General features: G+C 47.0%; 1 protein-coding gene across 4 annotated transcripts; it reads left to right on the top strand.

Moving 5' to 3' along the window:
* The first annotated feature begins 5135 nt into the window (after window positions 1-5135).
* Window positions 5136-16410, top strand: ITFG2 (integrin alpha FG-GAP repeat containing 2). 4 transcript variants are annotated; one of them, XM_033118475.1, is made up of 12 exons: window positions 5136-5353; window positions 9989-10084; window positions 10703-10744; window positions 10935-11106; window positions 11843-11982; window positions 12440-12588; window positions 12945-13042; window positions 13221-13274; window positions 13386-13477; window positions 14257-14374; window positions 15213-15386; window positions 15474-16405. In XM_033118475.1, exons 1-12 carry the CDS (start codon window positions 5258-5260, stop codon window positions 15575-15577), a joined length of 1335 nt encoding a protein of 444 aa, XP_032974366.1. In that variant the 5' UTR covers window positions 5136-5257; the 3' UTR covers window positions 15578-16405. The 4 variants fall into 4 exon arrangements, with proteins under 4 accessions (XP_032974366.1, XP_032974368.1, XP_032974367.1 ...); XM_033118477.1 differs by having other exon boundaries at window positions 5295-5388; window positions 15474-16408; XM_033118476.1 differs by having other exon boundaries at window positions 5331-5454; window positions 15474-16410.
* The last annotated feature ends 208 nt before the right edge of the window (window positions 16411-16618 follow it).

The following is a 16618-nucleotide window of genomic DNA, read 5'->3' as shown; positions in this document are numbered from 1 at the left end:
TGGCTCCTATGGTACGGGGCCTTGGGAGAAGCCACAGGGCACAAGGCAGGCATGCTGAACCTTCTCCGGATCTTGGCTGCAGGCCAGCGCCTACATCTATGCCCTTATCTTTCTCTCCTGCGTAGGCTGTTTAGTCCTTCCTGCATGATGACAGAGCTAGTCTGCTTACCTACATGCCTATATAGTTTCTTCCAGAAGAGTTGTCTCCATACTTTTACTATGGAAGATTAACTTCTGTGTGCAAAAGTTTCGCCAAGTCCTACACAGCATGGCTGGTGCTGGAACGAGACATGAAACGTGAGCGTTCCAGTCTCCCAGGGGCACCGCTTGCTCTCACTGGGTTCACATCACAGCCCTGTGCTTGGGGTTTGTATCTTGGTCTTTTTGGTATTTCAAGATTAGACAGACGTGGCCAACGATAATAGCTAACTCTCATTAAGCACTTATGTAAAAACAGCACTAAACAAAAAAGCTTCGTGCAGATGAACCTTAATCTTTGCAACCATCCTACAAAGAAGCTATCACCGCATTTTACACACGAGGAAACCAAGGCTCAGAAGTTACTGGCTCGGTCTGTCTGGAGTGTGAGATCTCTTGAACAAATTCAAACTGCCATGAGGTTTACATGACCTGAGCAAATTGAGCCTCTCATTTGCAAAAATAGGAGGGAGATGGACAAAAAGTGCTCCGAAGTTTCCTTCAGCTCTGAATGCTTCTGTAGGAATCTGAGAATTTAAAACAAAACTGCACTTCTGTAGAGCCCTGCAGCTGGACCAGCCTTGGTTTATGTGACATTATAACTGTCTCATGAGGATGTTTTATTCAAGTGGCCAGAAGTCTTTTAGGTTAACAATAAACCCGCCGTGCACCCCACTCTGCCCAGGGTCAGAGCCCAAATTGATTTCCCAGTCAGTGGCAGCTTCCTCACCGACACTTCAATAGGGAGAGAATGTACTCGAATAAGGAAAACGAGTAGCAACCAGTAATTTTAGCTGTTAACAGATTTGCAAGTGGTCTCCAGAAAGTTTAAAATAGGGTTTCTCTTGTCCCAGTGCTGGTCCACACACCAACTTCTACAAAGTCTAAACCTCCTAAGTACAGTATTTCCAATCTCCATTCTCGCAGCCCCTCCCCCACATGACTGAGTACCTGCAGCCTGCTCTCCTGCCCTGCAAAAGACTCCTACCTTGCATTTCCGCTTGCCCCACCTGCACTCCAATCTACAGGGCATCCAAATCTTATGTTCCCATTGCTTAAAACCCTGTCAGTGACTTCCCGCCCCATTTACGCTGAAGATCAGAATCTTCAGTATGGCCCACAAAACCGTGCCAAAGGCCTGGCCCAACCTGCCTTTCCAGCAGCAGTACACTTAACTCTCCTTCACTGTATATATGAGCCATACCACCCTGAGAGTATAAGGGTGAATTATCTCACTTCAATTGGAGAAATATGTAAAAGACATTTTAGGCAGGACTAATAAAAAGTACCTTTTTAGAAAACTTACTGGAAAATCAAAAAGCTGGGAAAGAAACACCTAATTTCTTTCAAAGAGAACTAATGTTCTCTTTCCAAATGCAGAACATCTCAGAGCCTTGTAACTTAAGTTGACGTGACAGTGGGCTAAGGGCAGTGCTAAATAAAGCCAATGTAAGATTTAGAAGACACTCTAAGGGGAAAACTTGTCCTTTCTGGAAATCGTTATTGCTGACTGTAGTTCCTCAGTTGCTTGCCAACCTCAGATAACTTGGATGCACTATAATTAAATCTAAGAATTGTGATAAAACCTTATGTAATTAACAACACTAAACATACCAATTTGGGAGGCAAAGTAAGAATGAAAGACAAAGTAATTCTGAGGAGACATGATCAAGAAAAAGCAACGCCTTCATGAACTTTGAGAGTTCTTTGTCTAGAAGAGACCAGCCAGGCCCTGTTCCCCACCCCCGGGACCTATGTCTTAGGACTGCCAGTTTTGTGTTACACGGTTAGGGGTGCCTCGCACTTAAACTTGTTCCGTTCTGGTGTTTTTTTTTTAAGAGTTGAAATTTCCATAACAAAATTAACCATTTTAAAGTGAACAATTCAGTGGTATTTAGTCTAATTACAATGTTGTGGCACCCAACACCTCCATCTGGTTCTAAAACATGTTCATCATCCTCTGTGTTTTAAGCCTATTGCCTCATATGCTTCAGTGACAATGAAGAACTACTCATTATCCTTCAGTTAAAGGCCAATCGAGTCTTGACTAGACCACAGCTCTGACAGGTTCTAGGATCAAAGCTTTCCAGAGTTGGTCCTTTGTGATAAGGCCAAACCTGTGACAGGTGGGACTCAAAATAAAGCTCTGAACAACAGCATGTCCTTCAGCAGGGCGGCTCACATTGTTCTGCCTAATTTCTAGGTCAAGTAAGTTTGAGAAAGGTTTCCGTATCTCATGACTCCTCAGAATCTTACGTGTGCTAAGATGCACTGAACTGGAGGGGGAAAGGGAAGGAAGGAAGTCTCTCCCACTGAATCCATTAGAAAGCCTTCGGCCCGGCCTCCAGGATGGTGAGTGGCTCTGGGCCCCACGTGTAGAAAGAGCTTTAAAGGTCCCCTTTCTTACCTGAGCACCCTAGGCAGACAGAATTTGATAGGACCCCCGTGACTACTCTTGGAGGGAGGAAGAAGTAGACAAAGAATCTCCCTAGAAACGTTTCCCACTTAATGTTCCCCCTCTCATGCCCTCCCATAGCAGGTTTCTAATGAAGCTAGAATTTGTTTGGCTGGTTTGTAAAGAAGATGCCACCCACACAACTATCCATGTCATCTAACCAGGAAGATGGCCTGGTTAGGCAGTTCTGGGGAGTAAGCCAAAACCCTTCCTGAATGAGTGTGTGTGGCTGAAACAAGACAGGCTTTAGATGGTACCGGTGGAGACTCCAATCGTCCCACTCGAAATAGGGCAGCAGGAATAGGGCTGCTGCTTGTGGAGCCAGGGGTCTGTCCACCAGACTCTGCAATGCCTAGTCCTGTATTCATTCTTCCTACTGTGAATTTAACACTCAATGCAATCAAAGTAATTGACACAAGGTGCGGAGAGGCATAGGAATGGAAAAACTTGTTTCATACCATATTCCTTTGGAGACCCATCTTTCCTTATTTCTAACTATTTGGCTCTTGACAAAAGCCAAAAGGCATGGTATCCAGGAGCATTTGAGATCCTTTTCCCCAGCGTATGTCGTCAGTTTGGCTCAAAAAAACACAAAAAACAAAAAAAACTTATTAAAAAAATAAAAGGGCATGGCATTCAAGTTGTAATCATAATGACATGACCTTCATGGCAAAAAAGGAACAAACAAAAACAGGCACCCCCTGGCACAGAAAGGTCAAGAACAAGAAGCCAAGTGATGAAGAAGATAAAGCTAAGGCATTGTGGAGAGCTGGGTCAGAGTATGATTTCAGAGAACTGGGTCAGGTCAGGGCAGTTGGTGACAGAAGCAGGGGGATCATCTATTTTGTCTTTGGTTAGTTAATAATTTATTTTACAATTTCACTCAAAGGGCTGGAAAAAGAAAACAATGTAGAAATAGTAATGAAAAGAAACATAATTCAAACTATTTGTACATTTAGAGGTAAATATTTTAAAACTGGCTTTTGTTTTTCCTTCCTTTAAAACCTCATATGAAGCTTAGGGTTTCAGCCAGAAGAATAGAGATGTGGTAGGGCAGGATGAAGTAGGATGCAACCCTTCCATAAATGAGATCATGTATTTGAAGCACCAGGTACACCAGAGGCTTTGAATGGACCTGGCCAGCACCACAGTACACCAGCAGAAACAGAAACTTGAATGTATCTCCAGTTCCAGTATTTATCTAGACTGCCTCCTGTTTGCTGTTCTGACCTGCTGTTCCTTGTTCTCATCTTATCTGGCCATCAGATCCATTGGATCCTCTTGGGGAAAAATGTGCCATCTGCCTCCCTTGCCCCCAGGCGCAAAGGTCCTGGCCTCCAGCCCCTTCTCCCTGTAGGTTCAGACGTAAAAAGCAGGACCAACCCTGGTCCAACATCCTCAAGTGAGGTAGATAGGTACCCTCATTTTCACAGTGTTGATTCCTGAAAGACCAATGTGTGAATCAGCCTGAGCTAGCAGACCTAAACCTTAGAACGTATTGAGCAACTGCAGAATTTCACAAGTAATACTTTTGATGCCCTGATTGATGAGGCAGCCCAAAGAAATATTGGACTTGATTCAACATGAAAAGTTTCCCTAAGAGGCCAGCCATGATGGTGATGTCCTGTTTAAACTACAGAGTGAGGCCACGGAGGGAGGGAGGCAAGAGATTCGTGGTGGGGGACCGCAGGGCAGAGCAGGTCCAGAATGTCAGCAACCCTGACTTCTCTAGCCTGAGGACTTTCCTAGGAACTATGACATATATGATAGAAAGGACCTGGGGTTTTAGATCAGACAATCCTAATTCAAGTCCCACTCTACCATTTTCTGCCTTGTTACTTAATCTTACTGACTGAACCTGTTTTCCTCAGACAAAAGTTGGAATATATGCTCACAGGGTTGTTGTGCTAATAACATGAAATAACATATATGAAACGTGCTTTGCACTAAATAATGAAAGTACTGAACACAAAGCGCAGACACCATAAAAATTTTTTTTAAAAATTAACACATATATACAGTTGAAACAAAGGTTTCACAAAAACATTACTTACCTTACTACTCAAGAGTCACTTGATATTTTTTATTGGGTTCTGTTTCGTGTTTTTAAATACTGGTTTCGTTCACAATTACATTGTTTTCACAACTCCTGACAGGTAGCTTTTAAAAAACACTGTTGAAAACCATGTGTCGGTTAGTATGATTATTTTGATTCTCAGGGATGGTCTGATGGTTGGGAATCTTCATTGCCAAGGCAACAAAGGAAGAGGTCAAGGTTATTAGGTCAAGAATTAGAGAGCCCTGTTGCCAAGGGAACAGATCAGCCCCGTCAGGTTTGGTCTACCCAGGCGCTGAAGCTCTCAGGAGAAAAGGAGTGGCCTATGCCCCTGTCACTCACACCAGTAGCTGGGGAAACCCGCCTCTACGCCCAGAGGGCTCGGAAGACCCGCCTCCTCTCTAAGGTTAAGCGAGGAAGGCCGGGATTGGAGGCTCAGGCGGTGACGTAACTTTCCCCTTTGGGTGGCCTTCCGCTCCGGCGGCTGTCGGGAGGGGCTCCTGGAACATTCAGCAGGGCTCTGCGACCCCTCGGCCCTTGGAAGTGCGATGAGGTCGGTTAGCTACGTGCAGCGTGTAGCCCTGGAATTCAGCGGGAGCCTCTTCCCGCACGCAATCTGCCTCGGAGACGTCGACAACGATACGGTCAGTGCATGCGCACTGCGAAAGGCGCGGCCCAGGTCTGCGCAGGGCCGGGCGGGGCCCGGGAAGTGGAGGAAGCGTGCAGCGTGAGCTGCGAATGCGCGGTACGGCTGTCGTGGCGGACTTAGGGGAAACTTGACGGAGAGCTTGAATGCCGGGGCCTGGCCGAGTTGGCCTGGGGCCCTGGTCTGGTATTTATTTTAGGGGCATGAATAACTGCTCCTGTGCCTAGCGCACTAACTTGTTCACCGTAGAAGCCTAGTAAACCCTGGTGGCCAAATTGCCTGGGTCACGGCTGCTGTCTTGCTTCCTGCAGGGCATCACCTCTCAAATCACTTAACCTTTCAAAGCCTCAAAATTGGCTTTAAAAGCACCTCTGTCTGCTGCTCTTCCATCTGGCCCCTTGCGCTGTAATACATTGCTGTACTCTGCCTCGCCTCCCTACTGGTTCCTCCCTCCGCGGTAACAAATGTCCCCACCATCCTAGTCTTATTGTCTTTCTTTAGTACCTGCTCCATAGAACACGTAGGGGCCTGGAAACTTGAAAGCGCTACATCTTGGTTGAGTTACAAAAACAGTTTCCACCTACCTTGTCTTCCCTCAGCAGTCGTTCCTTTCCTCGTTGTTGAAGTGAATTAATACAGGTAAAGCCGGTAGCATCATGCCTGGCACACAGTTAACAGCCCAGTAAGTGTTAGTGCCATTGTTGTTAGTATTTGATTCTGTTTTTCTGCAAATATTTACTGAACTGTCCATTATGCGCCAAGGACACTGCTACATTTTGGAATTAAAAAATGAACAAGACAGCCCCAGCTCTCAGCATCAGGTGGGGTCGTAGTCACGAGAATTAACAAAAGTATAATGAGGTGCATTGATTAAAATATACAAAAGGTTCTAGGGTGGACCATCAAAGGGGTGGGGGCTGCTCCTGGTGTGAAACACTTTTTTCCAGACTTTATCTTTTCTTTATTACATATTTTTAACGAAAAGCACCTTATTGCCCTCCTCTCCTACCCTCTGTCCCATCTCCCTATTCTGCCTCCCTACCGTTCTGTGCTCTTTTCCCTGAAAAAAAAAAGGGAGGGCTAAAACATCCTCCCCCCTCCCCCAGACTTCTCTGTGCTGTGATGGAGAAGGTATTTTATGAGGTCTCTTTTGGCTGTACCTGCTCTAGGGAGGAAAAAGTTATTCTCATAAATTTGCATTATGTTTTATAGGCTTTCACATTTCTTCATATGCCAAGCAGTACAATTTTTACGAGAAAATCGAGGCGTTTTAAAATAGTAAATTAGCAAAGTGACTTTAGATGAGCATATTTTCCATGTTATCTGATTGTCTTCTACATTTAAAAGGGAAAAATATGTGCCTTTTTTTTTCATAGCTTCATAGCATCAGCTTTTTTGGAAATTGTACTTTGCTAAGTGAATTGCACTATTATACGCTCAATTCTGCAATATTTGTTATATATATGTATATATATACATATATACACACACACACATATATATATTTTTAACTTGAGTTAAAAAATTAGGATAGGATAGGAATTTTTTGTCGTTTTTTTTACTGCTATATTCCCAACACTGAGAATAGTGCCTGGCACATAGTAGACAATAAATGTTTGTTGAATAAATGAGGATTATTATGAAAAGCAAGTTAAAGGGCTTTGCCTGTTACTAATAAATATAATTGAAAGAAGGGCAAGTAGTTTAGATAGTGGGCCAGTGATTGGATGTGGTACACTCAGGCTGCACAAGTGTGGATAAAAATTTTTTTATTGGTTCCCCAGGCCAGCATTTGGAATTTGGGGTAGGAAAAACACTTATTTCATTCTAATAAACCTTTAGTCTAAAGGTCTTTGAAACTAATTTATTTTCTGCTAAGTCAGAGGGAGAAACCAGGAATGGAATATACACCCTCTAGGACAGCCCACCGAAGCCTGGATCCACCAGGAGAGAGGAAGTCTGTATATGGCTGAAGCAGATCACAGAAAGCTCTCACCTCCTTTTTCCCTTAATATCTCTGACTGATGCTGTTCCTACCAAGCTGGGGTTCTTTAGTGTCACTGAGTGGCCTCCAGAGGCCAGAACCAGACTGCTGGGGTGCATTATACAGTAGTTCCTCCCCACCCCTTCACCCCTCCCGCATCTGTGGCTTCAGTTACTTGCCGTCAACTGAAGTCCAAAAATATTAAATGAAAAATTCCGGAAATAAACAATTCATAAGTTTTATATTGCGTGCTGTTCTAATCTCATGCGGTCCCTCTGCATCCCGCCTGGGACGTGAATCATCCCTTTGTCCAGTGTTACCCACTGTTGGTCACTTAGCCTCTTGCTTATCAGATCAACTGTCCCGGTATCACAGTGCTTGTGTTGAAGTCACCCTGATTTTACTTAATAATGGCACAAGAGTAGTGATGTTGGCAGTCCGGATATAGCAAAGAGGAGTCCTCAAGTGCTTCCTTTGAGTGAAAAGGTGAACATTCTCTACTGCAAAAGGAAAGAAAAATAATCGTATGCTGAGGTTGCTAAGATCTATGGTAAGAACAAATCTTCTATCCGTACAATTGTAAAGAAAGAAAAAGAAATTTGTGCTTATTTTGCTGTTGCACCTCAAACTGCAGAAGTTAATTACCACAGTCTGTGATGAATGGAAAAGGCATTAAATTTGTAGGAGGAAGGCCCAAACAGAAAATACGTTCCAATTGACGGCAACATGGTATGCCAGAAAATATTGAGCCTATATGCGGACTTCAGCAAAGAAGCCCCTGAAATGAGTGACCACATTCACGTAACTTTTATTATAGTGTATTTTTATAACTGTTCTGTTTTGTTAGTGGTTATTATTGTTAATCTCTTAATGTGCCTAATTTATAAATTAAACTTTATCATAGGTATGTATATGTAGGAAAAGAACCAGTATATATAAGGGTTTGGTACCATCAGCAGTTTCAGGCATCCTCTAGGGGTTTGGACCATATCCCTACGGATAAGGGGAGACTGTTATAGCTGCTGGAAAGCAGATGGGCTGCCCTGGAATTGTACTCTTCCAGTACTCCTGCCATTGCCTCATTCTCTGCCTGGCTTGCTGCACCTACCATACCGTTTTATGATTTTATTCCTGTGTCTGTGCCCTTGTTAAACTGAGGTCCTTCTCAGCACGGAGTCCTCTTCGTACTCCTAACTGGTTGTCCACTCCTAACTGAAAACTCAAGGGCTGACTGGGCATTCTTTCACTGATTTTTCTGTTTCTTAAAACAACTTTTTTTGTTGTTTGTCTATTAAGTAAACATTTTACTGAAGCCTACTTATAGACTATGATATCTGTTGAATGAATATATAAAAAAAGAATGAATTGTATGAAAGATGCTAAGATCTTTAGCCTTGGAGATATTTAACTGGATGCTGAAAACTACCTGGTATCAGTACTCACTGTACGCCAATCACTGTTCTAAGTGCTTTCCTCTGTTAGCTCAGTTCTCGAACAACCTTAAGAGGCTTATGATCCTTGTGTCATAGATGAAAAACTTTAGGTGTAGAGAGCTGGATTCAAATTCAGGCAGCTACACTCTGAACCTCCGTGCTACGAAGCCCCTGTCCTGTGTGTCTGCAGAAATCGTCCAGGGGCAGCTGTGACTGAAACATCAGGTGTAGAGGGTTTGTTGTAAACAAACCTGTTTTGTGCTTGTATGATTTAATAGTCCCACAAGAAACTCCCATAACTATTAAAAATAATTAATCTAAGATTCAAATAAAGTAAATCATTGTTAATAAATTCCAACTCATTGCTAATGTTTCCTAACTGTTGATCTGGTATATCTTCATTGCCTTTATAATGAAATCTGAGAATCTAATATTCACTCTATTTTGAGGACAAGGAGGAGGTGTTGGATGTTCCCTCAAGGGGAAATCATGAAGCTGTTTGTGGAAATTGGGTGTGGAGTCCCTTATCATTATTGTTACCCCTTGGGAAGGTTGGCCAGCCTCTAGGGAACCCCTGGGAGAGAAGAGGCTCCATGCAGGGAGCCTCCCCTCCCGAGAGCTCAGTGACCACTAGAGGGCACCATAGGCCCAAAGCATGGAAGCTGACGCCTAGGAACTTCGGTGTGCCGCCCCCTGCGGCACCGCCATCCCCTGTATTTACTCATACACAAGGTCAAAAGGTCTTGCTAAAGGAGGACAGGCCTCCAGAGCAGACATTTTCTTTTTATTCGACCCCTAATTAAATACGAGGTTTGAAGTTAAATTCTCCAAAATTTGAATATTTTGGGTTGTTTTCAAAATATTCCCATTTGTAATGGACAAAATGAGAGCCAAAGTCAGGCACGTGGCTCATAGAGCTGTTCAGATGTCAGACATTTCTGGGATGGATCATAGATTCTGAGTTGCCCCATTCCTCTAACCTCCCCTGCCCCCTACACACACACACACACACACACACACACACGCGCGCGCGCGCCCCCCCTTAACAGAAATAAAGAAACTCGGGGAAACTATAACTGTTGGTCGTAAAAGATTTTTAGTGAAGTTGAAGATACAAGCTGATGTCATGTGAGTTGCCCAGGACGGGCCCAGTTGAGAAGAGTTTGAGTTAGTTCAGCAGGATCCCATGCTAACACTATTCTCTCTCCATTTGAAGTTAAATGAACTGGTGGTGGGAGACACCAGCGGAAAGCTGTCTGTGTATAAGAATGATGACAGCCGGCCATGGCTCACCTGTTCCTGCCAGGGAATGGTCAGTATTCAACTCCCCAGGTCTTGAGGGGGGAAGGGATTTCTTCTGTCTAGCAACTGTCATGGCTGAATCCCCACAGGAGCTCACCAATGTCCTAACTCACCAGCTACTCAGCTGAGCCACTGGTTCAGGGTTCATTTGATTCTGGGAGGGAAGACCCCAGTCACTGCTCTCCCAACTGTTACACACACACACACACACACACACACACACACAGCGGGGTTGTTTTTTATTTTATGTTATGGAGTGACTCCTTTAGTACTTTAGGGAAACTGCATAGGTTGTCTGATCTTACCAAATACAGTAGAAAATGGGGGCATTATTTGAATAAGTCTAGAAACATGATAGTCTGGCTATATTAGAATTTTTGTTCTGTAGAGTGTTTGTTTCGAGCCCGTATTGTCTTCACTATGTCAGGTCTTCATACTGCTATCGGGGTAAGCTGCACCGACCTTAGAGCGCAATAACTCGATTAATGCGGACTGTCAGTGTAGGGCATATGGCACAGCTTTTCAGTGAACGGTGGTAATTAGAACACCCGCTCCTTCCTGCTTCACAGAGATTAAGGGTCCTGCTCTCCCTCTGTGTGCCCCTGAGCCTGCCTTTCTTCTTTTGCAGCTGACTTGCGTTGGGGTTGGAGATGTGTGTAATAAAGGAAAGGTAAGGACTCTCGGGGACCTGGAGACTTCAGTGTAACTCCAAGGCAAGTGTAACCCCAAGCAATTTCTATCCCCAATTGGAACTCAGTTGAGAGTTCAAGGCTTCAGCCCTGACTCTTGTGTTCTACTGATTAGTCTGTGCCTAGACTTCCTTTCCCGGTCCATTTCTTCTCTACCTCTGTCTGTCCCAGAACCTGGTGGTGGCAGTGAGCGCTGAGGGCTGGTTTCACTTGTGTGACCTGACGCCTGCCAAGGCCCTGGATGCTTCTGGGCACCACGAGACCCTAGTGGGAGAGGAGCAGCGTCCGGTCTTCAAGCAGCACATCCCAGCCAACACCAAGGTCATGCTGATCAGCGACATCGGTGGGCATGGCTGGCTGTGCAGGCAGCTGGGGGAATAGGAGTCAGTGGCTAACAGAGCAGACCTCGGGGGTTGGGGGCGGGGCTCAGCATTCATTTGTGCAGTTGTTGTGCATTTAGTGTCCAATTACTGAACTCTCATTATAAACCAGGCGTCGCTGTAGGCATTCGGATTGCAGTAGTAACTAAAACAGACAAAAATTGCTGCCATCTTGGACCTTTGCCGGAACGGGACAGAAAACGCAATACATAGTGTATTAGAAAGTAGTAAATGCCGTGGAGAAAACAAATCATGGAGAGGGGCTAGAAGTATCGCGGTAGAGTTGTCAGGAAAGTCTTTGCCAAGAGGGTGACATTTGATCAAAAATAGAAGGTCACGGGAGTGAGCCATGCAGATACAGGGTTTTTATTTTGGCCACGAGCTGCCTTGAAGATGTATGGGAGGAATCCGGACACTCAAGAGAAGTACAAGGAAAGAAAGCAGTGACAGGACCTACAGAGCAGACAGGTGGGAAGGGTCGCGGAACAGGGAGGGGTTGTATGCACAGGAGGAACAGGCAAACCAGTACCAGACTCAGGTTGAGTGACGTGGTTCCACCACAGATTGGGCCTGAATCATACCAGATAAAAGTGCCAGGGGTGGTGACATTAGCAGAGGAGTGGGGAGGGGAAGCTTGGAGGATTCAAGCTAAGGAATGCAGATTTGGCTCCAAACTCGTCTTATTTTCTGGATGCACAGATGGAGATGGGTGTTGCGAGCTGGTGATAGGTTACACAGATCGTGTGGTGCGGGCCTTCCGCTGGGAAGATCTGGGTGACGGCTCTGAACATCCGACAGGGCAGCTGGTGTCACTTAAGAAATGGATGCTGGAGGGTCAGGTGAGAGGCTGAGTGTGGGTACCACAGAGCCCAGAGAGCAGGGAGGAAGGCCTCCTGAAGGGGGGTTGTGGGAGAACAGTCGTGGGCCATGGCGCAGGGTGGGGAAAAGGGAAAATCCTCTTGCTGAGAGAGATCTAAAGATCATTTCAAACCGGTCTTAGGGGAAATTGCTAATAATAGGCCAATAGGAAGGAACCTAAGAATTAATGTGAAGGTGAGTGTGACATGGTCTGTATTGGGATCGCGATCCTCCTGAGGTCTGCGCAGTGGAAAGCAGATGGTGTGTGTGTGTGGAGAGGATAGCACCAGACAGAAGCCCTATGAACTCTAGAATTCCTCCTGCTGCCACCCTGAAGCCTGGGGGACTGCTCCCAGGGCCCGTCTCTGTCCCCTTTCTCTGCAGGGTCCCACTTCCTTGTCTGTCCAACCCCCTCTAAGCCCCTGTTCCCTGGTGCAGGTGGACAGTCTCTCGGTGACTCCAGGGCCACTGGGTGTACCTGAACTGATGGTATCGCAGCCAGGCTGTGCTTATGCAATTCTACTGTGTACCTGGAACAAGGACACCGGGCCCCCTGCTACCTCTGAGGGGCCTGTGGAAGGCAGCAGGTAAGGGGTGCAGGCCCGTGGATGGTGCGGGGTGCGTGGCAACAAGGCGGGCTCCTGGACGCACATGGCCGTGAATGCGTTTACACTTGGCCGAGCTGCTTCTGCCCTCCTGTCAGTATATTTTGGGACCCAGGGAATCCTGGCTTTTACCTCCTAGCAACGGGAAGATGTTCCAAGATTCTAACTTGGCAGCTCCGTTCCTCTCTTTCCTACTTGTCACATGGGCCAGATGGGGTCGGCAATAGGTTTCCTTGTTGATTCACATCTTGGAAGCTCTTCTGGAGATGGGGCCACAAAGGCACTGAAGAACTAAGCTCACGTGGTTTCCCACTGAGCCCCTACGCTCCTGCCCACAGGGAGACTCCAACTGCCCGAGAGGTCGTGCTTCACCAGACGTCCGGCCGCATCCACAACAAGAATGTCTCCACTCACCTCATTGGCAACATCAAACGAGGTGAAGTGGGGGTGGGGCGAGGCAGGGAGCTGAGGGCCAAGGTCCGTTCTGGGGGAGAGGAGATGTCGTCCCTCGTTTCTAGTCCTGTCCTCTCCCTCCCTGCCCTTGCCCGCCCCTCACCCCACGTGCTCTGACCTCACCTTGACCTTTGTATTTTCTTCTTCTGTCCCACCCACAGGCCACACGCCTGACAGTGGTGCCTCTGGCCTCTTTGCCCTCTGTACCCTGGATGGTGAGTTCCCCAGTCAGCTATGGGCCAGTGCTGCAGTAAGAGGGTATGTGCCTGGGGGGGTCTGCTCAGGGGTTCTGTCGCTCCCACCCCAGCCTGCCTGTCCCCCTGAAGGGACACTGAAGCTTATGGAAGAAGCGGACAGACTGTTGTGGTCGGTGCAGGTGGATCACCAGCTTTTTGCCGTAGAGAAGTTGGATGTCACGGTGAGTGGGAAACCTGCTAGAGAGGAACATTCTTACCTTCTTCACACGGAGAGATGAGATTTCAGTGAAGGCCATTCTCACTTGACAGTGAACTCTCAACCTTTATTTTAACGCTCTCTTGAGACAGGTCTAACTCCCCCTGAAGTGAGTTCCCCTTATTCCACACGCTTGGCACTATTCCCTGCGCTCTGGGGAATCGCGCACATTAGTACCTTCCAGCAGCAGTCATAGCTTCTAGGGTCCAGAAGTTAGTTATCAGTCCCAACTCCAGACAAATGTCTCGTCGTGCTTTTCTTGTCCTGTATGAGCCTGTCTTCTTTCCTAAGGCACTCGCCCCTGAATCAACAGGTGGGGGCTGCCTGCTCTGCTGCCATCGTGCAGGTGCGATGGTGTAGGAGAAGAGGCACGAGACTGTGAGGTCAGGGGGGACAGGCCGGGCTGGGAGGCCTGATTCCACCCCCGCCCAGATGAGTGGCCTTGGGTGCATGACTTTATTTCTAGAAACTGAACTTTCCTCAGTATCAAACCAGGAGTACTGTTGCCTACTTCACAGGGTTGTTGGGAGCATCATATGAGGTGGCTCATTTGGCGTCCCTTTTGGTGCCTGGCCCATGGGAGAAATTCAGTAAGAAACATAGGGCTATTTGTTTTCCCAGTTGGCTGTTTGTCACCCAGAGTCAAGTCCACAGCTCCTCTATATTTCACCCAGTCCCGCCATTCGATCGCTTTCTAAAACGGCTCCCGGCCATCCCTGCAATCTTGTCTCTGGCTTCTCTCAGGGCAACGGGATCGAGGAGGTGGTTGCCTGTGCCTGGGACGGACAGACATATATCATTGATCACAACCGCACGGTTGTCCGCTTCCAAGTGGATGAGAACGTCCGAGCCTTCTGTGCAGGTGGGCTCCCACCCTACGGCCCCCCTTAGCCACACTTGTCTGCCTCTGCTTTCCACTCTCAGCGTACCCCCTAATGTGAGTCTTCATTAAACAAATGAGTCCCTTAGCTCTTTCATTAGAGGATGATGGCTGGGCACTAAATTCCCGTCGTACAGCTTTAAATAAGGGAAAATAAAAGACAGTGAGAGCTCCCATGCTGAATGTTTTAAAGGATGAGCTGAGTTCTTCCCACCTGTCTGAGATGTGTATGAAGACATCAGAAAGTTCTTCCCCGCTGAGTTCGTCAGAACTCTGAAGAACATTTCCCCAGAGTACCCCATTAGTTCCAAATCGGAACCTTGGAAGCCAGCACTAACTCCTCTGGGTGACATGGCGGTATCGCCACGTAGTTACTGAAATAAGAATTGGACAGTGCTCTCGTGCACATGCTCCAGTGACCTGAGAGGTTAAGGTGCTGTTGAGGAGGGATTGCCACCCCAGAGAAGCCTTAGTTCCGGGTCTCCTTTTGCTAACCTCCCCCTTAGGCTGGTGAGACTGCCCTCATTACTCCAGGGTTATCATGAACATAAGAAAACCATATCAGTGTTTTTGGATGCTGTTCTGCCTGGGTTTTGTTACTGTGGTTTTTCTCTATCTGGAATGGGCCAGATAGTTTACTCTTTTATCTGTTTTACTGAGTTCTCAACAGAGAAGACACAGAAAAGAAGGCCTTTAGTTTTCCGCTTGCCATCTGTGGGAGGGTCATAACCACTGACTCTCATGCCGGTATCTTGTTCTCTACCCTCCTGCACCTGGGACTAAAACTTCTTGACGTTTGTCTCACCACCCCACCTCCCAGGCCTGTATGCCTGCAAAGAGGGCCGCAACAGCCCCTGCCTCGTGTATGTCACGTTCAACCAGAAGATCTACGTGTACTGGGACGTGCAGCTTGAGCGGATGGAGTCGACCAATCTGCTGAAGCTGCTGGAGGCTGAGCCAGACTACCAGAGCCTGCTCCAGGAGCTGGGCGTGGGTGAGTCTCACGAAAGCTGTGGGGCCGGACGGGCCCAGGGGCCCAGGAGATCCACAGCCTCTTAACCAGCCCCGTTCTTGCCCTCAGATCCTGACGATGTCCCAGCAATCCGCCGCCTGGTCCACCAGACCCTCTACCATCCCGACCAGCCACCACCGTGTGCTCCTGCAAGCCTCCAGGACCCCACCTAGCTGGGCTCGCCCTGCAGGCTGAGGAAGGATCCTCCTGAACCTCACCTCCCCCCAGGTATCCGTGGTATTGGCAGGAAGGGAAGATACATTCCCGAGGACCATGGAAGGACGGAAACGACTCCAGGGTGACTGTGAACTCTAGAACTCACGGTCTTCTTGGTGAAAGGAGACGAGTTGAGCCTCGCCCCCTTTTCTCGTGTCCCTCACCCATCACATCAGCAGTGGGTCGGACCCCAGCCTTATCCCACATCATCTGGGACTGCGCCTCTCCCACAGCTCCCCACTCGTGTGTGGAAAGTAGGCTTGTTGGTGAGGAGGGAGCACAGATCTCTCGCATGGCCCCACACGCATAGGAAACTAGGTTTGGGCCAGAGGAGCGGTGAGGTAAGGGCAAGCTTTGTCTTCCGTGGCACAGCTCCAGGTCACTGACAGTGGGACTCCTGACAGGAATGGCAAACGATCTGTTTCGTGTTTGAGGGGTCCTTCAGGACATGTTACAGTCTGGCCTTCCTGTGTCCCCAGCAACCCTGAGGTGATTTTCTTCTCGTTTCCAAATAAACTGGGCCAGCACTGTCTCATTTTGCCGTATTGTCAAGTAGAGTGCAGTTTCATAGGCCTTGCTCCATTTCCCACCCACCCATTTTCACAAAAATACCTGATTGTGTACTAAACAGACATTTAAAATCTGCTGCAGGTTTATGATCCAGACCACAATCAGAATTATATCTTGGGCTGTTTTTATCGTTTGTGCTCTTAATTCTGTGTGCTTTAAATCACTCTTTCAAATTGTAGGTTGCAATCTTTTGGTGGGTTGTGGTCAGCATTGTTTTGAATAAATGAAATAGAGTAAAATAGAATGAAAAATAGAGTATATTGCTTACAGTGTAGGGAAATAGTGTTTTGTTTTAATTGTATGTGTATACACATATTAGTGCAATATAAAGTTTATTTCCTGCTGAGAATTATGTTCAATGGACTTTGACAGCCATTGCTCTCTGTTATACTGACCCTAGCCGGATCAGTCAACCTGACGAAGGGTCC

This window comes from Rhinolophus ferrumequinum, chromosome 10 (assembly GCF_004115265.2).
Source record: "Rhinolophus ferrumequinum isolate MPI-CBG mRhiFer1 chromosome 10, mRhiFer1_v1.p, whole genome shotgun sequence".
NCBI lineage: Eukaryota > Metazoa > Chordata > Mammalia > Chiroptera > Rhinolophidae > Rhinolophus > Rhinolophus ferrumequinum.
Note: the sequence above shows the minus strand (reverse complement) of the source record. Positions and strands in the feature narration are given on the sequence as shown.